This window comes from Phytophthora ramorum, assembly GCF_020800215.1.
Source record: "Phytophthora ramorum isolate Pr-102 chromosome Unknown Phyram_PR-102_s0012, whole genome shotgun sequence".
Classification (NCBI taxonomy): Eukaryota; Oomycota; class Peronosporomycetes; order Peronosporales; family Peronosporaceae; genus Phytophthora; species Phytophthora ramorum.
This window is the reverse complement of record NW_027150658.1, coordinates 1,134,767-1,158,180: the sequence shown is the minus strand read 5'-3', so window position 1 is coordinate 1,158,180 and position 23,414 is coordinate 1,134,767. Positions and strand designations below refer to the sequence as shown.

The following is a 23,414-nucleotide window of genomic DNA, read 5'->3' as shown; positions in this document are numbered from 1 at the left end:
TCAAAGCAAGGAAGCTCTCCTCACACAACGTGGGTTCACCATCGCCGAGAGAACAGCTTCATGTAGAAGTACGTGATGATAAACACGATGACCAGCATAGCCACAAGCCACAGCGACGTCCACAGTCCAATACTCGAGGCCAGTTGCTCCTTCAGCTTGGTATTCTCGCGATCTAGCAGTGTCGTGTTCGACTCAGCGCTCTGACCCACCGCGTCCAAGATCTTGACATCCTCTGCCAGAGACTGGTTGATGGTCTGCGTCCTGTCCTTCAGCTGCTTGGCCAACGACATCATCTCCGACTGGATTGATTCTTGCTCTTCACGCGCCACCGTCTCGGACGCACTCGCCTGCATCTCAGTTCGATCCACAAGTCCAAGTCGTTTTCGAATCGCCTTGGTCGACAGCTTCTCCTCCTGGGGAACAGCCACCTCCAGCATCGACTTGAAGTCATCTGCACTCAGATCTGTGCGCAGCTCTGGCGTGGCCTTAACCTCCTTTTCCTCGGTAACCCCATCATGCTTCTCCCCCTCGTACTGCACCGGAGCTCCATGTGGGCTTTGGATCTTCACAGCTCGAGATCGAGCCCGCTCTTCTCGCAGCTTGGCGATCTCAGAAGCTCGCGGAATTCGTCTCGGCTTGACCGCGCCCTCCTCCTCGTCCTTGAGTGCAGTGATTGCATCTAATACAGTGGTGAAGTCTGGTTCTAATGCCTTTAACTCGTCGGTGTCTTGGATGAGCTGTTGAAAGTGCTGCGCCAATTGCTGATACTATTATAGGCCACGTCAGCAAAATTCACGGGGTTTAGGACGGGTACGGGAAAATAGAGCTACTAAGAGGTTATTACAGAGGGTACGAACCTGCGCAACGATACCGCAGTCTAGAGGCTGCTCGTTGTTAGCTTGGAATCGCGCCCAGGCCGCCAGGAAACGGCGGCAATCCACCGCCTCGTTCGACGCGAGAGCGGACGTCATTTCTGCTCAAAAGTACTATTGGACCAGATTGGACCAAACATTAGTCTGACTAAGTTTGTGACGACTATATTTCGGTCCAGGATGTTGGTTGTGATCTTTTTGCTCAAAGGTACTATTATAGTACTACTGAACCAGATTGGAGCTAAATTGCGACGACTATATTTTGGTCCAGGATTGGTTGTGATCTTCTTGTTCAAAATACTATTATAATACTACTGAACCAGATTGGAACTAAATTGCGACGACTATATTTTGGTCCAGGATGTTGAAGCCGAAGTGATCTCCATATGCCTTGGAAATGAACATGTCTTATCCCACGACGACGCAATTATGGAACACTAGATCGTGCTTCGAGCTGATGAGGAGACATTTCAGCAGAGGGCAGCAGTTAATAGTGGAGCTACGTGAATACTACAGCAAACGGTTCCGCGTGAATGAGATGAATGTTAATCATTTACCTCCCTGGAAACCAGTGCTTGCATCCCAATGGCTGGATCAATGCTGCACGTGCAGCGAGATTCAGATCCATTATTTTGTATCTCTGCAAGTTATCTTTCACCAATCTTCGTGTTCCGAATCCAACTGCTCCATGCTGATCCTCCCCATCGCCAAACCGAAATGACTCAACCGAAACGACCTTTAATAACGCAGCCGTCGGAACAGGAGAGGTCTCGACACTCCACGTTGCAACACTGCCGCCCACACTCGACTCGGTGACGCTGATTTCTGCGACGACAGCCTCTGAGGACCTCCACATGAACTCGCAGCCACATCTGACGCTAAGGCCTAGACATGGACAGGAATCGACTCGGCGCGTGGCGCCATGGGCTCTCTCTCTTTCGGTGGATGTTACTCCACGAGATCGTCGCCCGAAATGGCTACACGCAGCACCGAAACGGTGCGAGCAGGACAGTTGCTGTGGTAGCAACCAGCAGCTGAAGGCGAAAATGGTGAGGCTGCATTCGTGTGATGGTCATCCCCTAGCTCGCTCCGATGTGTCCGAAGCACGGTTTGCATCGACTAAAGCTTCCGATCGCAGGTGATGTTGGTCCACAAGCTGCGGCACGACGCGCGATCGGTACTTGTATCCGCCGCTCCATAGAGATAAACTCTTTGCAAAGCGCTCTGGCACACAGACGCTGTGCCACGAACCGGTGTGCTCTCATCACATACGGCCGGCAAAGAGAGAGCAACGCGAGTCGCGAGCCGGGCCTCGCTTTCGTGGGACTCAAGTGTTCGGACTCGCGCTGGACGGACAGTGAGTTAATCTCATCTCGGGCGCCTCTCGGAAGAAATCGGAGCGAAGCAACGAGCTGCTCCTTCCTCCCACCAGACGACATGCTCCCATGACAGGAAGTCTCAACATGGCAACCAAAAAGGCAACAACACCGCACAGAAATCCGATGGCTGTACCGTACGTGTCCGTCTGTCTTTCGGGGTAGGGGACAGGCAGTTTACCATTATATCAGGGTTTTCTACTCCGATTAAATAGTGGTACCGTCCTCTCCACCCCTAAAAACGAATCCCCGACTGGCTACTTTTTTCCAACTGCCCGAGAGACGACGTCACGCCCGACATGGGGGAGCTCGAGCTCAGCTGTTTGCAGCGCATTCCCCCTCTTGGGCATTGACCAGCAGGCGAGGAAAGGCCAGCAAACGCAGCAAGGAAACCCTCTGCGCAATTGCCATCTAGACAATTGACTGGGGTCTCTCTGCTGCTTGCTACAGTCGATGCCTCCTTCCAACAGCGAAAGCGTTGGCGGATCGGCCATGCAAAAAGACGCGCCCAGCGTCGCCGTGGGGGCTCGGTGCTACATTCCGGACGCGGATGCGGCGTGGTTGCCCGTGTATGTGGAGGAGGTGAACGAGCAAAAGCGGCTCGTGACCGTGAGGGTCCAGCGGCCGCGGAAGGACCAGCAGGACGACGACTCGGCCGACCATGACGACTCGGATAGGAGCGGCGAGCAGCGACTCGTGGCCATCGACGTGGGTTTCCCTCCACAGAACCCACAGCTCTCGCGCTGCGACCACGGCCTGGACAACATGATCGAGCTCAACCACCTGCACGAAGCGGCGATTTTACGAAACCTCAAGAAGCGCTTCCGGGCACGGATGCCGTACACGTACACGGGGGATATTTGTCTGGCCGTGAACCCGTACCAGTGGCTGGACGAGCAGTACAAGCCCGGACTTCACCAGAAGTACATGCGGGCACGAAAGCGGCAGGAGCTACCGCCGCACGTGTACGCTGTTTCGGTCGCAGCTTACAGGCATATGTGCGATGTCGGCAGCAACCAGAGTATCCTTGTGAGCGGCGAGTCCGGCGCTGGAAAGACCGAGACCACCAAAATTCTGATGGACAACCTGGCCACGATCGCGCCAGCTCCGAGCAGCTCACCAAGTGAGCAGGAAAACAGCATCACCACGCGTATTATCGAGGTAAACCCGCTACTCGAGAGCTTCGGCAACGCCAAGACCACTCGCAACGACAACTCGAGTCGCTTCGGCAAGTTCACTCAGCTCCAGTTCGACAAGAATCACGCGCTTTGCGGCGCTCAGTGCGAGACATATCTGCTAGAGAAGACGCGCGTCATCTCACACGAACGCGGTGAGCGGAACTACCATATTTTCTACCAGCTCTTGCATGGCCCCACGCCAGATGAGCGCGACGCGTTGGGTCTGGGAGACGAGAGCCCGAAGTTCTCGTATCTGCAGGAGAAGGAGCCACAGCAGGAGACGAGACCAGGACGAAAGCCCAAGCCATGCGCGCCACCGCCGCCCAAGCCAGCAGCTGTGGTAGAAGCTGAGAACGCCAAGGACAAAGCTCTCTTTGCGAAGACAAAGCAGGCGCTTTCGTTGCTCGGACTCGGCCCAGCACAGCAAAACGACCTGTTCCAGGTCCTGTCGGGCATTCTGCACTTGGGCGAGGCTCAGTTCTCTGCAAAACCCGACAATGATGAAGCGTGTGACCTGGACAAGGACTCGGTTACCTATTCGAGCACGCTGCTCGGTCTGGACCCAGAGACCATGGCCAAGGCTCTCACCCACCGCACTATGAAAGCTGCTGGAGAGGTATATCTGGTCCCACTGACGATGGAGCAGGCTCAAACTGGGCGTGATGCACTCGCTAAGGCTATCTATGCGAGCATCTTCGACTGGTTGGTGGCAGGTATCAACGCCAGTCTTGGTGCGGCACCACGCCGTACTGCGAGCACGATCGGGGTGCTGGATATCTTCGGCTTCGAGAGCTTCGAGTACAATTCGTTCGAGCAGCTCTGCATCAACTACGCAAACGAAAAGCTGCAGCAGAAGTTCACCCAGGACGTGTTCAAGGCCGTGCAGGAAGAATATGAGCGCGAGCAGATCACGTGGGCGCACATTGCGTACGCTGACAACAGCGATACTCTTGCACTCATCGAAGGTCGTATGGGTGTGCTCGCTCTGCTGAACGAGGAAATCGTGCGCCCTCGAGGCAACGAGGAAGGGTTCGTAAGCAAGCTGTCAGGTGCCTACCTCAAGCAGAAGAAACTCATCGAGTTCCCACGGATCTCCAAGACCCAGTTCGCCATCCACCACTACGCCGGAACGGTGAAGTACGAGGCCACGGGGTTCCTGGAAAAGCACAAGGACGCACTGCTGTCGGACCTGTCCGATCTCATGTGCGGCAGCCACGAGCCGTTCCCGCAAATGCTCTTCAAGGTGAGGGCTGAGATGGAGGCTGCATCTGCTATGAGCTTGTCCCGCTCGACTTCAGGGAGCCGGAAGGCGGGTAGTGCTCGCAGTGCGGGATCCGACAAGACGGTGGGCATGCAATTCAAGCAGTCTCTGAACTCCCTCATGACCAACATCAACGAGACCAACGTCAACTACATCCGCTGTATCAAGCCGAACAGCGTCAAGAGCGCCACACTGATCGAAGACAAGATGGTCGCCAACCAGCTACGCTGCGCCGGTGTCATCGAGGCCATTTGCATTGCTCGTGCTGGGTACCCGAACCGACTGCTGCATGCTGAGTTCGCAGAGCAGTTTGACATCTTCCTCTCCGAGCAGCAGCAGAACCAGTTGCAGGAGGACGCAGCAAAGTATGGAGCGCCTCATTGCCGAGTCTTAGTGAAGCAGTTCAAGCTCGTGATGCCCGAGGAGTATCAGATGGGCGTGACGAAGATCTACCTGCAGAAGGGTGTGCTTGAAAAGCTCGAGCACGCCAAGGCGCAGAAGCTCTTTGCGTACGTGGCTCTGATCCAGGCTCAATGGCGCGGCATGCGTGCACGCTGCCAGTACTACGAGATGCGTGACGCGTTGATCGAGATCCAGCGGCGTGTCAAGGTCTTCGTGGCTCGGTGCCGGTTTTTTCGGGCGCAGCTTGCGATCGCTACGATCCAGCGCGTGTGGCGAGGATATGTTGGTCGTTGCGAGTTCCATGCAGTCTTGTGCGAGCACTGCGCGCTGCAGATTCAGCGTGTGTGGCGTGGACACCAGGGGCGCAAGATCCACTTTGCGGCACTGTGCGAGGTCCAAGCAACGCGAATCCAGCGCATGTGGCGCGGCCACGTCGGACGCCAGATCTACCAGGCGGTGCTATGCCAGACTCGTGCACTGCGTCTGCAGTGCTTCGTCCGTCAATACCTGGCTCGACAGGAGCTGGGTAGGCGGCGCACTGCGTACATGGCGAAGCTAGAGCAGGAGGAGCGCAAGCGTGTCGAGCGCGAATTGGAGCTTGCTCGGCAGCGCAAACTGGAGGAGGAGCGCGAGAGGAAGCGCCAGTTGGACGAAGAGCGCGCACGACTGGCAGAGGAACGCCGACTCGAGGCGGAGCGCCGACTTCGGATCCTCCAACTCGACAGCGCGGTGGTCATCCAAAAGCACGTTCGCGGGTACTTTGCCCGGTGCGTGTTTGCTGAAATGATGCAGCAGGCTGAAGAGGAACGACAGCGCAAGTTGCAAGAAGAGCTGGCCAGACTGGAGGAAGAACGCCGCATGGAGGAAGAGCGCCAGCTTCAGATCCTCCAGGACGAGAGCGCGTTGGTCATTCAGAAGCACGTACGCGGGTACTTTGCTCGGTGCGTGTTTGCCGAGATGGTGCTGGAGGCTGAAGAGGAAGAGCGTCGCCGTCGTGAAGAGGAGGAGGAGCGTGAACGTGTCCGTCTGCAGCGGGAGCACGATGAGCGCGAGGCCCAGCGTCGTGCAGCGGAGGAGGCCGCTCGCGAGAAGATGAGGTTGGCGGAGGAGCGCAAAAAGAAGGCGATTGCTGCGCGCCTACGACGTGAGAAAGCGGTCATCACCATGCAGCGGATTGTTCGCGGACACCAGGCCAGGAAGCAGTTTGCCGAGCTTAAGAAGGCGGAACAGAGGAAAGAGGAGGAGGCTGCTACGCGCCTGCAGAGCATCCAGCGTGGACGGTTGGCTCGCCAGCAGTTCTCCACGTTCAAACTGGAGAAGGCCGAGGAGAACGGCGAGCTCGCTCGCGTACGGGAAGAGAACGCGAGACTGAAGAAGCAGTTGGTGGCGCTTCAGAAGACCAACAAGGAGCTGGAGGCTGTTGTCGCCGAGTATCAGTGCGACCGCGACGTGGTCAAGGCTTCCAACAACCTGAAGGAGGTCGAGTTGACGCAGAAGTTGAGCGCGCAGCGCAAGGAGCTCGAAAGTGCACGCGGCGAGTACTCGACGCTGTGCGACTACCTGGAGAAGTCGGGCAGCTCTCGCTCCACTGAGCCGGAAGAGCTCAACTCGTCCGACAGCTGCAGCTCTGGCGAAGACGAGAACCAGAACGAGAACGACAACTGGAAGGAGGACCGACCGTCGATGGAGTCCATTACCCCGTCCTACTTTGACGGCGATCGTCCGTCCACCGACATCGCAAAACTGCTTGGCAGCAGCACTCGCAAGTCGCGACTTGCCAACGCAATGCAGCAGCGGCGGCAACAGGCCAGCCAGGCGGTTCAGCAACGCAAGGAGAAGGCCAATGCTGCCATGCAGCAGCGTAAGGAGAAGGCTGCGCATTCCGTGCAGAACGGCGCAAGTACCATCACGAAGGCCAAGAAGTGGGCCACGCTTTCGCGCACCAAGAAGACCAAGAGAGAGGCCACGACTCCGATCGACCCCATCGAGTAAATGTCAGGAAGCTGCTGCGGGTGCCGACAGATAGACGTTCACAATGTCCGCACACGCAGCGCAAGTAGTATCTATTACAATTCACCTCGTAACGAGAGAAGTTTTGAACATCACATCGAAGACTGTTTGTTCCTCTCCATGTATGAAGTGCTTCAAAGTACTACATGCATGACTAGTATACTATAATACAACTCCTATATACTATAATACAACTCCTAGCCTACAAGGTTGAAGTGACCGTTAAGACTTGTGTGTGGTTATGGTAAAGAGTCCCTCCACGGTGTTGCTGTCGGGTGATCGGTGGGTTCTCGGGAGTCCTAAACTAAGCAGAAGGCGAAGGTCAGATGGCAACACCAAGCAGAGCAGTTGAACGATTATCCATCTTTTGACCCAGTATAGGTAAACCCGCCAGCTTGAACTCAGGACGGAAGCAAGAACGAACCCACTACATCATTTGCTATTCATTTGCTGGCACCACCGTGTGGATAAGACATCTCGGTGGCCGCCGCTCATTGGCAGCGCACGTTGCAGTGCGCTTCGACTGAACGACCGCCTTGGTGAGAAATGCTTTGAAACGACAGGAACTAAATTCATACTTCACTGACGCGAGTTCCGAATCCACGCGCTTCTCTATCACTACATGCACTGCCGCCAGCAGGGCGGCATCGCAGCCTCCTTCCCTATCATCCCTGGGCTCAGCGCTCGAGGAAAGCCTTTGCTACGGATTTTACGTCCGAATCTGGCAGCAGAATCTCTGAACCAAAAGTATCCCAGCCCAGGTGGTGCAGTCGGATCATGAGGAGTTGCTGCATGCGTGCCTGCAAGCACGAAGTGACGTAAGAGAACCAGGGCGAGGGGTTTTTGTCTCGAGGCATACAAACTCCCACAGCCAAAAACGGCTGTCTCCGTTAAGCACAAGTCGCGAGCATGCAACCTCGAGTTCTGACTCGGCTGCAATCGAACAGCATTCTCGGAATCACCTCACTCGGCATTCTTCATCCGCTGCCACCATAGCTCCTAACAATGCTTCGCCTCGGACGATCAGCCGCCACGGAAGTGTCCAACTGCAGCGGCGTGGTGGTCTCCGCTATCCGCCACAGTCTGCAGCAGCAGCTGGAGCAGCGCGGCGCAATTCGAGCGCTGCAATGCGCCTACCAGACGCAGTCGCGTCGCCATCGCGAGTCGGGAGCCCAGCGCGGCACCAATCCGCTGCGTCTCGCGGTCGTGGGCGCAGCGGCGCTTAGCGTCGGCCTCGAGCTCGAGATGGAGGGTGTCACCCAGGCGCGAGCGGCCATCGAGCCCCAGCCGAGACACAAGTGGCAGTTGTTCGACCAGATCGGCGCCGGCGCCTTTGGCATCGTGCGACTGGGCATGCACGCCGAGTCCGGAGAGGTGGCGGCCGTCAAGATCGTGCCGCTCGAGCAGCCCGACGACAGACGCTCGTACCCGTCGCTGGAGCGGGAGATCTCGGCTTTGAAGCTCGTCAAGGCGCTCGGAGGACACAAAAGCATCGTCGACCTCCGGGACGTGTACGTCGAAGGCCGCAAGCTCTTTTTGGTGACGGAGCTGGCCCGCGGAGGTGAACTCTTCGAGCAGATCGTGGCCTACGGGTCCTTCCCCGAGCCAAAGGCACGCGACGTGGCGCGGGAGATCGCGAGCGCGCTCTCGTTCCTGCACCGGCATGGACTCGTGCACAAGGACGTCAAACCCGAGAACATCTTGCTGAGCGCGCGGGTCGTGGACTACAATACCAGCGGCGTCTACCGCAAAGGTAATCGCCACGAAAGCAACAGCCTCGTGAAACTCGCAGACTTCGGCAGTGCCGGGCCGGCGGGTGCCACCACCAACCTTGAGGATGTTGGCACGGCCGCGTACCTGCCGCCTGAGTTGCTCACAACGGGCGTGTGCACCAGCGCGTGCGATATGTGGGCGCTGGGCTGCGTGCTGTACATCATGCTGAGCGGTTCGCACCCGTTCGACCTGGACGGCATGTCGTCGGACCTCATTGTGGAGCACCGCATCAAGTCGGAGCCGATCACGTTCGCCTTCAACGCCTGGGACAATGTGTCGCCCGACGCCAAGGACCTCATTTCCAAGCTGCTCGTCAAGGACCCGGCGCTGCGTCTCACAGCGGACCAGATGCTGCAGCACCCGTGGATGAACGCCAGCGCTGAAGCCAACGCTCAGGCTGGAGATTATCGTGCGCCGTCACCGCTACTGGCAGGGCAGCCGCTGCCCATGAGCCCCGTCTAACGGGCTCACCTGTACCATGGAAAATTACGTATTTAAAGCGGGGAACGCCGCTTTGCTGCGGGGACTGAACCTGCAACAGACAAAGCTTCGAGTTGTGTGTAGATGTACTCAACGAGCGAAGACGAAGCTGATAGACGAGAGAGAACAAGTATATTCTTCCAATAGAGCAACCTAATTTTGCCAAGGAACCTGCTTCGTTATTATTGCCTACTGTTGATGGAGTTTTTGGGTTTTGAGGATGTGTGAAGACAAACCAGGGCAATGTAGCAGATGGAGGAGCGCTGCATAAAGCCCAACTATAACGTCTCACTGGAGGTTGCTATCGCATTATTTAAATGACCACCCCGCACACAACACGCCACAGAGCGCTTCACGAGGTGGAGATACCAAATGCTACCAAAAGATCGGGTCACGTGCAACAAGAGAAACAAAAGCTGAAATGGTCGCTTTCGAGCAGCGTTCAGTTCGTAGCGGTACACTGTACCATCCTCCCCTCCTCCAATCAATCGCGTGTGTGTGAAATACCTTGTTTTCACTATACCTGTATACATACTCGCAAACTCGGTCATCGCTTTCTGCGGGTGCAGCTTGGTTGGCCGTCCGCTCACCTTGGCCCTCAAAAGCCGAAGCCGAGCATTTTGACATTTCCCGGTTGAAAAACAAGAGCAAGAATGGGTCGTGTTATCCGTGGTCAGCGTAAGGGCGCTGGCTCCATCTTCAAGTCGCACACGCACCTGCGCAAGGGCCCCGCCGCCTTCCGCGCGCTTGACTTCGTCGAGCGCACTGGCTACATCAAGGGTGTCGTCAAGGAGATCATCCACGACTCCGGCCGTGGCGCGCCGCTCGCCAGGGTCACGTACCGTGACCCGTACCGCTTCCAGCTCAACCACGAGCTGCTGATCGCGGCTGAGGGCATGTACACGGGTATGTTCGTGTACTCGGGCCCCAAGGCGACGCTGACGGTGGGCAACACCCTCCCCCTGTCGGCCCTGCCGGAAGGTACCATCGTGTGCAACGTGGAGGCCAAGGTCGGTGACCGCGGTTCGTTCGCCCGTGCTTCGGGAGACTACGCTGTTATCGTGACCCACGACGAGGACAAGGGCAAGACCAAACTCCGTCTGCCTTCGGGCTCCAAGAAGACGGTCCCCTCGGCGTAAGTTGCTGCTATTTTGGACATTTTCGACACAATGATTCGAGATTCTCTCTGAGAGTCTCGAGGCACGGCGGCGCTTTTCGCTCTTTATTCCCCAATGAGGAGCGAGAATGCGCTCGCGCCGCGCTCGGTCTGTATAGATTGAGTGCGTGTGTGTGCTATCCATCATTCTTTCCCGCCTCAGTGCGGTGAGTAAGTATCTCCTTGTATGACTCGCGATCTCGCGACGATTGCTTTGAGGGCAGCGTGGACTTGTTGTGGAGATGATGGAGGGGAGTTTTTTTAACGCTGTACTGACTTGTGTGCTCGCTTATGGGAATTGATCTACAGGTGCCGTGCTATGATTGGTGTGGTCGCTGGTGGCGGTCGTACGGACAAGCCTATCCTCAAGGCCGGCCGTGCCTTCCACAAGTACCGCGTCAAGCGTAACGAGTGGCCTCGTGTGCGTGGTGTTGCCATGAACCCCGTGGAGCACCCCCACGGTGGTGGTAACCACCAGCACATTGGTCACCCGTCGACTGTGCGCCGTGACGCCCCTGCGGGTAAGAAGGTCGGTCTTATTGCCGCCCGCCGCACGGGCCGTCTCCGCGGTATCAAGAAGGTGGAGAAGGACAACTAAGTTGTCTCTTCCTAGCTCAATTTGCAGCCTCACGGCTCAACGGGAATGCCAAACTAATGAAAAGCTTTTCAACCAAACCACATTGTCGTTTTGTGTTTGTCATTGTTTGGTGGTATCATCCGTACATAACTTTGTTTGCTCGTCGATGCTCTGAGGCTTCGCGTTCCTTGCGCTCACGACGCAACTCTTCCAGGAGAGCCTCTTTGTTGCAGGCTTTGTGCTTACTCTTCTGCTCCTTGTGGTGCTTGCGGCGCTTCTTCGAGCGCTTGTCCTCTCCATCCTCTTTGCATCTTCTGCTCCGACAGTCAAGAGAATCTGAAGAGCGGTCATACCGGGCAGAGTATTTTCTGCGATCGCTGCCAGCAGGCCCCTCCTCTTCAGCATGGTGTCTGCTGCGACTAGTTTCCTTCTCCGCTCCTCGAGCAGCAAACAGCAGACGCTCTTCCTTCGGCCTCATGTGCCGCAACGGATCAGCCACTTCCAGTTCTCTACAAGCAAAACCAGCCACAGCATGAGCTCCCGCTTCCTCCATCAGCCCTCAGCAACTCACCGCTTGCGCTTCTTCTCCTGCCTCGCAGTCGGCTCCTTCGTCGTATCTTCCGCCTGAGCGTACCAGGGAAGTCTGCCATGTCTCCTCAGCGTATCTTCAGCCCCACTCCCTCCCTTCTTCCCCTCTCTGGGGCCCTGGGTCTCCTCTGCCTGGAACAAATTAATGTGCTGCGGTCCTTGGCCCCGACCTTCCGCCGGCAGAAGCTGCTGCGCGCGTCGCTCCTGCGCCAGCCGCCGCTCCTTGGCCTCCCGCGCCTGCTGCTGCTCCTCCTGCTCGCGCTCGTCCCGCAGCACGCGCTCGATGTTGTCGCGCCGCCACACATGCCACTTCTTGTGCGGCAGGATGCGCAGACCGCCGCCGCCCATGCTGCCAAAAAGCGATCGCTACGTGATTGGCAGATATTCGACGTGTACCCATCAGCAACTTCAAGCGTGTCAATCTGCATTCTCATTCCGCAATTTGCCGTCCAAGAGAGAAGTGCCTCAAGCCCAGAAGAAGAGCTCGAGAATGACCAAGGCCAAGCAGCTCGTGAAGGACGGTCACAGTATCGTGGCCGACATGGTGGAGGGCATGGCGCTGTCGCACCCGCACCTGGTGCTGGAGCCCACGGAGCGCGTGCTGCTGCACCGCGACTACGCGGCCATCCGCGAGCGCCAAGTGACACTCATCTCGGGCGGCGGCAGCGGCCACGAGCCTACGCACGCTGGCTACATCGGCGAGGGAATGCTCACGGGCGTCGTGTGTGGCGGCGTGTTCGCCTCGCCCTCCACGCAGCAGGTGTTGACGGCCATTCGCCTGGCCGCGGGCCCGCACGGTTGCCTCGTGGTGGTCAAGAACTACACCGGCGACAGGATCAACTTCGGACTGGCCGTGGAGCAGGCCAAGGCCGAGGGCTTCAGATGCGACATGGTCGTGGTCGGAGAAGACGTGGCCGTGGTGAATGCCAATGCAGGACGCCGCGGACTGAGCGGAACCGTTTTCGTCCACAAGTTGGCCGGCGCTGCGGCCAAGGCGGGCAAGGACCTTGCAAGCCTCGTCAAGATGGTGAATGGCCTCATGGGGGAGAGCAAGCTGGGCACCATGGGCGTGGCTATCAAGCCCTGCACGCTGCCTGGACAAGAGGACAACTCGAGAGAGTGGGGGGACAATGACATGGAGGTCGGACTGGGCATCCACGGAGAACCGGGAGTGGCCAAGTGTGAGCAGCAGGACGTGCCGTCGCTATGCAAGCTGCTGATTGAGAAGATCACGACGGATCAGACGTCGGTGGGGCTGGCTTTGAAACAAGGTGGAAAGTGTGTGTTGATGGTCAATAACCTGGGCTCGACGACGGGCATGGAATTGTATGTGGTGGCCAAGTATGCAGTCGAGGTACTGCGAGCTAAGGGGGTTGAGCCTGAGCGCGTGATGGTCGGTTCGTTCATGACGGCGCTGGATATGGCTGGCTTCTCGCTGTCCTTATGGAACTCCAACGGCGATGCTGGCATGCTCGCGTTCTTTGACGCTCCTACCTCGGCACCAGCGTGGACGTACTCGCCCTTTGACTTGTCGAAGTCGGGCATCTCTGGATCATTCATCAAGGCGGAGGTGCCTACTCAAGCTCAAAAGAAGTTTGAGCGTCCGGCTGAGCTCTCGAACAAGGGGCTGCTTCTGGAGAAGTGCATCCTGGCTGTGTGTGAGACCCTGATCAAGAATGAGCCGCAGCTTACGAACTGGGATACAAAGGTCGGTGATGGCGACTGCGGCACCACGTTCAAAAACGCGGCGGAAGCTATCCTTGCAGACTTGAAGGCTCACTACCCGCTGAACGACGCTACTCAGACGTTGCGTGCGCTCGCGGACTCGGTTGGTCGCAGCGCTGGTGGCACCTCTGGCGTGCTGTACGTTATCTTCTTAACGGCTGGGTCTCTTCACCTCGAGAGCTGCAAGGAAGCTGATACTGCAGCGTGGGTCGGGGCCTTCGGTGCTGGTATCGCTGCTGTTCAGAAGTACGGCGGCGCCAAGGAGGGCTCCCGTACCATGGTGGATGCACTCGTCCCGTCGCTTCGTGCTATCGACAACCCGACCTCGAAGGTCGGGGCTGAACTAGCTACAGCTGCTGCTAAGGCGGCCCAGGAAGGAGCCAATGCCACGGCTCAAATTTCCACGAAGTTGGCGTTTGGCCGCGCTGGATACGTTGGCGAGGAATTCGGTGCTGGTATTCCTGACCCTGGTGCCAAGGCCGCTGCATTTTGGATCCAGGCCATCGCGGATGCGGTGAACGCGAGCTAAAGCAGAGCTGGTGACTCAGAGTAGGTGACTGTGTATTGTTAGGATGCAAGGTCTTATTCAAGTCAATGCAGTGGTATCTTGCCTCCATTTCGGCTCGTGATGGAAAGGTATCTTTGGTGAGAGGCGTCGAGTCAGGCACCAAGATTGCACCAACTGGATCAAGCCAAAGACTCAAGAGTCCGAGGAACACCAGCATTGATGTCACGCTACCATGTCGAATCTCGACACTCGCGAACCTTGCTGCTGGTGGTGGAGATAGTTCTAGTCTCCTCACTCGCAGCGGGAGAATCGTGCTGCGCTGATTGTCTGGACAAGACCGATCCGTTGAGCACTGTGATCACGTACGACCCGGTTGTGTTCGAGCAGTGCAGTGCGGCGACAGGCATTTGCTGCTACGGATGCTCTTTTTCGCATGGTACTCTAGAATATCTGGACGGGGTCACCTTCGACAGCAATGGGTCAGCTCAAGTTGTCGCTGGTCAGCAGTTCAGCTTCACGTTCAACAGCGTGTCACGCGTGACCTACGACTTCCTGAAGACCAACCAGGCTCAAACAAGCTTCGTAGGCAGTAGAGACACCGAGGCAAGTTCCAGTGGGGAAGCTTTCACTATCTGCGTCGACGACCCTGGCACGATTCTTTTGCGTGGCTGGGGCGCGGATGAATGCACACAAGTGACGGATATGTACACGATCAAAGCCGTTGAGGGCAATGCCACTGGGACTTGTGACTCCAGTGGGTCCTCCATCTCGCTGGACTCTGGATCAGCAGCGCACAATGAACCGGTCGGTGCTACGGACCATGATGCTACAAGCTCGGTGTACACGGATGAAAATGACTTCGCAAGCTGCAACCCAACGCGAGGCACTGTGGTGACGAGCCCAGACGGATCAAAGGTGTGCAAATGCACTGGTGACTGGCGGAATCCGCCAACTTGCGATGATTTTTCGTATCTCAAGGTGATCATCACCATTCTTGGTGCTGTTGCTACGGTGGTAAGTGAGCAATTGGTCGCTAGTGAACTTCAAACCACTAATCGTGCTTAACTGCCTTGTAGATCTCAATCTTGATCTCAGCACACGCCTACATCAAGAGCCGCAAGGCAAAAGAGTCGAAGACCGGTACGAGCAAAGGTGGAGAGGAGGAGGATAGCAACGACGATGACGATGATATCCTTTCTGTCGAAGTTCTCCACATCGAAAGCAAGCCCCCACCTGGCACCCCACGTACGCCAGTGTCCAGCATTTCGGGATCTCCAGTCCGTCCGCCATTCATCGAAAACAATGCGGTGGCAACTGCCTCAAAAGAGACTACACTGTAAGATCAACGTAAGACTCCTCTTATACACGTCCGAATGAGGATGGAGTACAGTCTTGGGACTGCGTGTGGTTGTGTATCTTGCTAACAGCCTTCACCGCCAGCGACATTGAGACACGAAGTTCGCTCGAAAGACGAGAGGGTCGTGGTAAGCAGCGCCCAGAAAACCATGAACCCTGCACACACAGAGGCTGCGACTACAATCACCGAGCCTTGTCTGCCTGTGAAGCGCGAAAGCTTGAGCACGCGAGCAGCCTCAGCTTGCTCTGGTAGCAGAGGCAGCAGCACCAGGTGCAGGGCCCGAACAATCGCTGCTACAAGGAAGCAGTACATGACTTGGGCACGCGCGTGGCTTGAATCCGATTCGTACTCGGAGTCGTAGACGTCAAAGTGCTCTCCGATGGCTTGCGACAGCGAAATGGCAAAAGGAACAGCGAGGTTGCCCATCGTGACAATTAGGCTGAAGGACGTGCACTCGCGCCCAGGCTCGGCGATTGCTACCGCCGCGAGGAGAGACACGAAGTAAGCCAGAGCCTCGAACATCGCAATGACCTGCTCCATCAATAGCGTGACAGCGGCCACGCGCACCACGTTGTACACTGTGAAAAGCGCCACAACAAGAACGAGTGCCGCGGAGACCACCACCGAACCAGCTACAGTCTGTCGCCACCTCAGTTTCCGCAAGATCAACATGGTAGGACCGTGTCCGATGAGCAGCGCAGCGCCAGCAAACACAGCAGCATTGAAACTCGAGAAAATGTTGGTCGTCAGCGTCCCTGCCGGTGCCCAGTACTCGTAGATGGCTTTAGCCGACGTGGCGTAGTACGAAAAGCAAAAGCGAGAGAGAAACATGTAGCCCATTAGCTGGACGATGGCGCGCTGATGAAACAACTTGTGAGCCGTAACTTTCCACTCGCGCGGCGAGAGGATGTGGACGTTATATCCTGCAGGATTCTCGTCCTCCAGCAGAAAGAACCACGTGGCTGCCATGGTCCCGGCCGAAACAACCACAGCGATCGCCATCATGCTGTTGACGGAAGCGCCCCACGCAAAGCTCCCTCCATAGGAATCGCTGTTGCACATGAACGCCACGAAGAACGTCACGACAAACTGAGCGAGGTACCGCGCCGCGAAGAGCGTGGTGACGACGTACGTCGGTCCTGCCGTTTTCGGAGGGGGGATTGGCATCGGGCTGATGTCTCCGTTCAGCTCTCGTTGTTGATGAAGCAACTGCATCTGCTGCTGCTCGCTCGCTTGGTGCAGCTGTGCGAACTCAACCAGCATCCCATCACTCGCAGTGTCGGCCAGAACGTACCCGAAAGTCGCGACCACGAACAGCGCGACGTACTTATTGCCTGCTGCAGCAGCAGCACTGTTGGTCACAGCTCCGTCCGTCAAGTACGCCGTCTCGGAAGGTAGTACTGCTAATATGAACGAAAAAAGGAGGCAGACCCCCCACCCGATCAACATGTACGCCCGTCGCCGCGAACCTTTGATAGGGAGACCGTCCGACAGCATCGCCAAGAAAACCTTGAGCATCCAGGGCACCGCTAGCCACCGCTCTGCAGCATATGCTAGATAGTCGTCCATATTGAGGTACACGTTCAAATAGGGGTACATCACTGCCTGGAAGAGTCCGTGCACAGCTCCAACAGCGACGTAGTTGAGGAGCAGTCCGATGTTCTCGCGCGCGAAGAGGTCCAGCGCTACCACGGCTCTCCCTGAAGGCAGTTGTTTGCCTACGATCATCAGCGAGTCGGTAAAGTTCACGGAGCTAGTGTCGGACGCGGAGCTGGGGCGATAAGGCATCTCTGCAGCTGCGTATTTGCGTCCATCGTCACTGTGAGAGGCCGAGGCCGTCTCGAGCATGGAGAAATTCTGCCGCCGCTCGTCAGGGGAGATGACGTAGTCGTTCAGGCCATGCTGGAGATGGTCCTCGGGCGAGATCACGTAGCCAATGTCGTTGTCGAGGGTACCCATGCTGTAGGGGGTCGATGATTAGCTTGGACCAGCAAATGGTGGTATGAACTTTCACGTCTGACTCGATTCCGGTGCCGCATACTTTGATCAAGATATCGTGTTTCAGCTGGAAATGGCTACAGTTTATTGCATTGCAGTTTGCACGTGGCACTCGCAAAGCTGGAGGAGGCCTCAAACCTACTTCAGAAGTAGAAGAGCTTGGAGTTATTCATTGGAGGCTTTTAGATTGCTATGCAGACGAGAGTGAAGGACAGAGATTGGCTTAGTAGATGGTCTTGTCGTAGCTGCAGGTCGAAAGAATATCTCTGCCGATGTCTGCGGGCAGCGCGTAGACGCACTCGTTCGTGACGGAGGACGCGACGCTGCAACTGTTGCCGACGTACGAGTTGGCCTTCTGGGTGAGAGCGCTCGTCGTGGAGGAAGACTGCGTGCGCACTGTCATCTTGTAGTTGCCGTAGCTGGCCTTCCGCGCCATGCACGTGTACGGCGTGAAGTCGGCGACACTGTCGGTGCTCTGTCCAGCAGCGGCGGCAGCTTGGCTCAGCGGATAACGTCCAACAGCGACTACGTACGTGCCTCTCGATAGCTGGCGGATCAAGTAGGAATCTTCGGCTGTCACCGAGCCGTCGGAGCGTCCACGGCTGTAGTACGCCGGGTTATCGTCGCCGGCGTCGTCGTTACTTGCTACGACAGACAGCGAGCCGTCCGTACTCTTCTGGAACAAGAATATCTGAGGGTCGATGTACGCCGAGTCGCAGTCGGAGTTGACGTCGGAGAAGGTCACGTTGTTAGCCGTCTCCATGGACAGCAGGTCGATCTCGACGATCGCCGACGCCGCCGTGATGCTCAACGTGTACTGGTCCACCGTCACATAGCTCGCCTTGCGATAAATCGTGCCGCTGACACTCTCCTTCACCACTGGAAGCGCTGCATCAACCAACGACGCAGCTAGCAGCAACACCGCAACACTTGTCGAACCGAAAACGCCGCGCATGTCAACTTGAAAACTTCTTGTTCCTCGGCTTCGAATAAAACGAACTGTGCGAGTGAAGAGACCATCAAACGTTGACAGCCCATGCGATGCTGCATCAAAAGAACGTGCACGCCAACAATAACCACCTCACATCCCTTAGTCCCACCAAAACGGCCACTAAAACCACCAAACCCAACAAGAATCAGTCCACCACGGGATGCACCACCTGAAAATCAAAAAGCTCGTGCATTCTCAGGTAAAAAAAAGTGTATGAACCTGCCACCATCGCAGCTTGTGCCGTCTCGGTCTCAGTTGCCCAGCAGATCGAAGTCGTCGAGCTTGTCGTTGTACTTGACGATGGTTCTCTTGATCTTGGAGCTGTCCACCCACGTGACGAAGTCCTCCATGGGGCGAGTGACAAGAAAAGCTGCGTCCGTTACGACTGTGGGGCCCACGCGGACGTGTCCCTGCTCCACGAACGTCGCAGCTTCCTTGATGCTTTCGGCCATTTTGACACGCACCATGACAACCGGCAGACGGCGACGACACAAGGACGAGACGTTGACCTCCTCCGCCTTGAGCAGACTCTTCTTGGTCTGGATGAGGCCCATGTGGTAGAGCTTGTCTAGCAGCGCAGTCGTCGTCTTAATACGGAACGGGTCAGTCGCCGGCCGCTTCTTGAGCCGCGCCACGACGCGCGAGATGTGGCCCACCAGGCGGTTGTACTTGTGGTACTGCTCGCGGTCCGGGATGCGGTAGCGGCGGATCACCTTGATCTCGTGCAGGTTGTTCTCCTTGCGCCATTCCAGCAGGTCTACCTTGCGCAGCAGCTTCTGCTCGTGGAACTTGAGTTGACGACCCATGGCTGTCAATACGAAAAATGAACAATTGGGTACGCCGATACAAAACGCAAGTGTAAGTGAAACGTACCCTAGTTACACTACGTTTTATACACTAATTAATGTGCACCACATGACTCCCCCACGACCAACGGATCTGTAACGGAGCTGCTCGCGGTCCTCTCGTGTCCGGTCATTTCCAATTGGCAGGTGTAACCCCATCATGACGGCCGCCGAGATGGACAAGAAGAGCAAGAAGAAGAAGCTCAAGGCTTCAGAAGACAATGGCAAGGACCTCATCGCGCCCGAGAGCCACACGCCCGCGCTGGACACGAGCAAGTGGCCGCTGCTGCTCAAGAACTACAACCAGCTCAACGTGCGCACGGGCCACTACACGCCCATCGCGTGCAGCTCCAGCCCGCTCAAGCGCAACTTGCATGACTACGTGCGCTACGGTGTCATCAACCTGGACAAGCCGGCCAACCCGTCGTCGCACGAGGTCGTGGCCTGGATCCGCCGCATCCTTCGCGTGGACAAGACTGGCCACTCGGGAACTCTCGACCCCAAGGTTACAGGATGCCTGATCGTGTGCGTGGACCGCGCCACGAGACTCGTCAAGGCTCAGCAAGGAGCTGGTAAGGAGTACGTGGCAGTTGTCCGTCTCCACAGCGCCATTGAGAGCCAGGCGAAGCTCGCGCGAGCCATTGAGACGCTCACGGGGGCGCTGTTCCAGCGTCCGCCGCTTATCTCCGCCGTCAAGAGACAGCTGCGTATCCGAACGATTTACCAGTCCAAGCTCATCGAGTACGACCAAGACCGTCACCTTGGCATCTTCCACGTGAGCTGCGAGGCCGGTACCTACATCCGTACGCTGTGTGTGCACCTGGGACTGGTGCTGGGCGTGGGAGGCCACATGCAGGAGCTGCGCCGCGTGCGCTCTGGTGTAATGGGCGAGAACGACGCTATGGTGACTATGCACGACGTGCTGGACGCGCAGTTCCAGTACGACACGTACAAGGACGAGTCGTACCTGCGCCGCATTGTGCGGCCGCTTGAGGTGCTGCTCACCACGTACAAGCGTATCGTGGTGAAGGACAGCTCGGTGAACGCCATTTGCTATGGCGCAAAGTTCATGATCCCCGGTCTGCTGCGCTTCGCCGATGACATTGACATTGGCGAGGAGGTGGTGCTGATGACGACCAAGGGAGAGGCTATTGCTGTTGCTATCGCTCAGATGACCACGGCGGTCATGGCCACGTGCGACCATGGAGTTGTCGCTAAGATCAAGCGCGTCATCATGGAGAGGGACACGTACCCGCGTCGTTGGGGCTTGGGCCCCATGGCTCAGAAGGTGAAGGGTCTTGTGAAGGAGGGCAAGATCGGCAAGTACGGCAAGGTGAACGAGAACACGCCCTCGGACGTGACGGAGCTGTACGGCAAGGACGAGGAGAAGAAGACTCTGGTCGAGGAGGTGAAGGATGAAGCGTCGGAGGACGAAGCCCCCAAGAAGAAGGTGAAGAAGGAAAAGAAAGAGAAGAAGGAGAAGAAACACAAGCACAAGCACAAGCGTGACGCCGAGGAGGCTGAGGTCGCCGAGGCTGGCGAGTCTCCCGAGAAGAAGAAGTCCAAGAAGAAGAAGAAAAAATCCAAGGACACGAGCGACTCGGAATAGACGACCTCTTCTTGTGGCTAGTGCACTTGACCCCATGACTATCCTTCCGGACAAAAAGGAGATAGCCTCGAGTTCGCTGCCGAGCGTGAGAGGACCGAGTGTCTTGCGTGCATCAGGCATTGCTACAGTAGTCGCCTCTAGTAATATATATACTGTGTTTCAACTTCTTCGCCATCTGGAGAAGAACGAGTGTCTTCCGCTTTTCTTCTTGCTGGACTTCCGCTTGTGTGCGTTGGCAGCACCGACCTGATCCACGAGGCGTTCTCGCTCTCGCTCCTTGGCTCGAAGAAGCAGCATTTGCCGGAAGTGCTCGCGTGCTCGCTTGGAGCGCCACGCACATTGGATTTTGACCGCGCAGACGAGTTCTCTCGCTTGGAATTGGCTGTGCTTCTCGTCCTCGTACTCCTTCTTCCGAGTGGCGATCACACGCTCCGGGTCTTGGTGCGTGTTGTTGGGGTGTCCACGACGCATGATGCGGCCTGTCACCAGGTCCTCGAAAACGTACTCTGGAGAATCATCCTCGTCATTGTCACGACTGCGCTGGTGTCTTCGCAGTAGCCGTCTCTGACGTCGCCATTCCTTCTCCAGACTGTCCTCGACGTCCTCTTCGTCGCTTTCAATTCGTTCGTACGTGGTGTCCGGGGTGCCTGGCTCGACAATTGGAGAGTCGTTCTCGGTGCCGTCCGTGAGGATCCTGGGGGTTCCTTTGCCAAAGACAATCGAGCGGGTCTTCCTCCTCTCTTTCGACTGGACACGTTTGACTCGAATGCGCTTCCAACGATCTGTGAGCTTCGTGACGGGAACCAGCTCCATGAGAGCGACCCCATCGAGGACAACTCGAACCAACCCGAAGCGATCGTCAGGTTCCTCAACAACGACGGCCGAGTTCACGAGCTTCTCGTCTTTCTTCGGAAATACCTTCACGTAGAGACCATCTTCCGCGTCTTCGTCCGAATCGTCCTCATGCGCAGCCTCCATAGGTTTGAGTTGAGAGAGCATGCGCGGGAGGAATCGTTTGAATGCGCCGTCCGTAGTGAAGCCCGCACACAGTTCGTCCTGTCGAGCCATCTCCATGAGCTCAGAGATGCTGGTTCCTGTCGGTTCTCGGCGGTAGTTTCCAGTTGGAAAGTCCTTCTTCGGGTAGAACTGGAAGGAGATAGCGCACTTCTGAGCGATGCTGGGGGCTACAATCACTTCTCGTCCGGGACGACACCAACGCGGTAGACTAACGGCGCGAGTGAAGAGATAGCGGAAGTAGTTGCGCTGAATCAAAGCTGCTGCATGGCGGCGTTGCTTCAACAGGTCTTGATAGGAGTGATACGCTCGTCGACCACGCCAAACGCTCAGTATCAGCGTTGCCGAGTCGTATTCCAACTGAGTACGAAGCAGGAACTTCCAGTGGAGCTCGTCTGTCTCCATTAGAAAGGCCTCTGCACGTCGAAGTCCCAGTAGTTCAGCGACGGAGAGTGTTCGCGGAGTCAACAGACAACCAGGCAGCACCCAGTGCTTTTGCGAGTTGAGAAAGACTGGCGTGCCGTCCATGATGGCCTGCGTCCTCGTTGTCACGTGTGACTCCGACAGTCTAGTGATAAACCGATTGCGCGTCGCCAACTCTTGCTCTAGCTCAGCGAAGGTTTGCTGCATTGTTTCAAGTCGGCGGTGCATGTTGCGTTGGGCTTCTTTGATCTCGTCGAGCTTGCGAGTTAGCTCGAAATTTGTCTTGAAAAGCGTCGGGGATGCCGCTTGCAGTGACACGAAAGACCGACGCGCCGTCGAATCATCAGAGCTTGTCTTCGGAGGACTTGCACTCTCCATTGAACTGCGCAGGTACACCACAAGCCAGAGTTCAGGCCGTTCAGGCGCAACAAGAAGCAGATTTACCAACGCCTTCACGACCCCATCGACCACCACGTCGAAGTACGAGTCCAAGTCGCGCTGAGCGAGAAGATCGAGACGAAATTGCTCTGACAGCCACTCGGATCCGCTCTCCATCTCCTGCGGCGGTCTAGAGGCCGAGTCACGAGTCGACGTTGACGGCTCTGGTGCCTCTGCTTTCGACTTTTCATCCTTCTCCGGGAACAAGGGCAGCTTGTTGGTGTCGACACTCCAGTTCGCTTGCACTGACGATTCCTCCCAGACAAGGAACGCGTGATCCACTTTTTTCAGTCGGCGTTCACGCCCCACAAGCTTCAACTCCTGCTCGAGTGTGATGATTTTCTGAGTCAACCGCTTGCTCTCCACCTCGTCCAGCTTGGTACTGCGAAGTGCACTCTGGATAACTCTTCGCTTCCTGTGCATCTCCAGCATCAACGTCTCCGACACTGTAGGCTGAACCTCATACCCCAGCTTGCACTGCGAATTACCAACTGACAGTGTCAACAACTCAACAGCAACATACCAAGCATGAGGGAGATTGGAGCTAGTGACGCACCGCACGACGCAAGTAGTCTGCGAGCCACGGCAATGGCAACAGAGGCCTCGCCATTAGCAGCTCGTTCACACCGTCTGAAAGGTGCTGGAGCAGCGACAGCACTTCGGGGCTCTCCAAGTACGCAGAGTTGGGTCGATTAGCTGCATGTATTCGAGGTAGACACTTCTGCAGCCACTGCTGGCGCCTTTGCCTGCATTTCTCCAGCTCGTGCTTGCTCAGCCGCGGCATATCTTGCTAAGACTCTAGCGTCGCTTCGTGGCCTGCTAACCTAGAATCG

The 23,414-nt window shown here is 56.8% G+C and overlaps 12 protein-coding genes across 12 annotated transcripts; 6 read left to right on the top strand and 6 right to left on the bottom strand.

The window, feature by feature from the left end:
* Window positions 1-35: 35 nt before the first annotated feature.
* KRP23_11609 (uncharacterized protein) lies at window positions 36-971 on the bottom strand (the record flags this gene model as incomplete). The annotated part of the gene is made up of 2 exons (XM_067882172.1): window positions 36-767; window positions 858-971. The coding sequence occupies 2 exons, from the start codon at window positions 969-971 to the stop codon at window positions 36-38; spliced, it is 846 nt and encodes a 281-aa protein (XP_067740446.1).
* Window positions 972-2,740: 1,769 nt separating this feature from the next.
* Window positions 2,741-7,081, top strand: KRP23_11608 (Unconventional myosin-Va; the record flags this gene model as incomplete). The annotated part of the gene is made up of 1 exon (XM_067882171.1): window positions 2,741-7,081. One exon carries the CDS (start codon window positions 2,741-2,743, stop codon window positions 7,079-7,081), a length of 4,341 nt encoding a protein of 1,446 aa, XP_067740445.1.
* Window positions 7,082-8,104: 1,023 nt separating this feature from the next.
* Window positions 8,105-9,334, top strand: KRP23_11607 (Serine/threonine-protein kinase PKZ1; the record flags this gene model as incomplete). Its single annotated transcript, XM_067882170.1, has 1 exon — window positions 8,105-9,334. The coding sequence occupies one exon, from the start codon at window positions 8,105-8,107 to the stop codon at window positions 9,332-9,334; it is 1,230 nt and encodes a 409-aa protein (XP_067740444.1).
* Window positions 9,335-10,005: 671 nt separating this feature from the next.
* On the top strand, window positions 10,006-11,106 carry KRP23_11606 (60S ribosomal protein L8; the record flags this gene model as incomplete). The annotated part of the gene is made up of 2 exons (XM_067882169.1): window positions 10,006-10,487; window positions 10,818-11,106. 2 exons carry the CDS (start codon window positions 10,006-10,008, stop codon window positions 11,104-11,106), a joined length of 771 nt encoding a protein of 256 aa, XP_067740443.1.
* A 115-nt stretch (window positions 11,107-11,221) lies between these two features.
* Window positions 11,222-12,021, bottom strand: KRP23_11605 (uncharacterized protein; the record flags this gene model as incomplete). The annotated part of the gene is made up of 2 exons (XM_067882168.1): window positions 11,222-11,594; window positions 11,657-12,021. 2 exons carry the CDS (start codon window positions 12,019-12,021, stop codon window positions 11,222-11,224), a joined length of 738 nt encoding a protein of 245 aa, XP_067740442.1.
* Window positions 12,022-12,163: 142 nt separating this feature from the next.
* KRP23_11604 (putative 3,4-dihydroxy-2-butanone kinase) lies at window positions 12,164-13,927 on the top strand (the record flags this gene model as incomplete). Its single annotated transcript, XM_067882167.1, has 1 exon — window positions 12,164-13,927. One exon carries the CDS (start codon window positions 12,164-12,166, stop codon window positions 13,925-13,927), a length of 1,764 nt encoding a protein of 587 aa, XP_067740441.1.
* Window positions 13,928-14,125: 198 nt separating this feature from the next.
* Window positions 14,126-15,246, top strand: KRP23_11603 (uncharacterized protein; the record flags this gene model as incomplete). Its single annotated transcript, XM_067882165.1, has 2 exons — window positions 14,126-14,920; window positions 14,983-15,246. The coding sequence occupies 2 exons, from the start codon at window positions 14,126-14,128 to the stop codon at window positions 15,244-15,246; spliced, it is 1,059 nt and encodes a 352-aa protein (XP_067740440.1).
* An 80-nt stretch (window positions 15,247-15,326) lies between these two features.
* On the bottom strand, window positions 15,327-17,222 carry KRP23_11602 (uncharacterized protein; the record flags this gene model as incomplete). Its single annotated transcript, XM_067882164.1, has 2 exons — window positions 15,327-16,663; window positions 16,733-17,222. The coding sequence occupies 2 exons, from the start codon at window positions 17,220-17,222 to the stop codon at window positions 15,327-15,329; spliced, it is 1,827 nt and encodes a 608-aa protein (XP_067740439.1).
* A 262-nt stretch (window positions 17,223-17,484) lies between these two features.
* KRP23_11601 (uncharacterized protein) lies at window positions 17,485-18,216 on the bottom strand (the record flags this gene model as incomplete). Its single annotated transcript, XM_067882163.1, has 1 exon — window positions 17,485-18,216. One exon carries the CDS (start codon window positions 18,214-18,216, stop codon window positions 17,485-17,487), a length of 732 nt encoding a protein of 243 aa, XP_067740438.1.
* Window positions 18,217-18,503: 287 nt separating this feature from the next.
* On the bottom strand, window positions 18,504-19,058 carry KRP23_11600 (U3 small nucleolar ribonucleoprotein IMP3; the record flags this gene model as incomplete). The annotated part of the gene is made up of 1 exon (XM_067882162.1): window positions 18,504-19,058. The coding sequence occupies one exon, from the start codon at window positions 19,056-19,058 to the stop codon at window positions 18,504-18,506; it is 555 nt and encodes a 184-aa protein (XP_067740437.1).
* Window positions 19,059-19,257: 199 nt separating this feature from the next.
* KRP23_11599 (H/ACA ribonucleoprotein complex subunit 4) lies at window positions 19,258-20,706 on the top strand (the record flags this gene model as incomplete). Its single annotated transcript, XM_067882161.1, has 1 exon — window positions 19,258-20,706. The coding sequence occupies one exon, from the start codon at window positions 19,258-19,260 to the stop codon at window positions 20,704-20,706; it is 1,449 nt and encodes a 482-aa protein (XP_067740436.1).
* A 159-nt stretch (window positions 20,707-20,865) lies between these two features.
* KRP23_11598 (uncharacterized protein) lies at window positions 20,866-23,365 on the bottom strand (the record flags this gene model as incomplete). The annotated part of the gene is made up of 2 exons (XM_067882160.1): window positions 20,866-23,058; window positions 23,138-23,365. 2 exons carry the CDS (start codon window positions 23,363-23,365, stop codon window positions 20,866-20,868), a joined length of 2,421 nt encoding a protein of 806 aa, XP_067740435.1.
* Window positions 23,366-23,414: the final 49 nt, after the last annotated feature.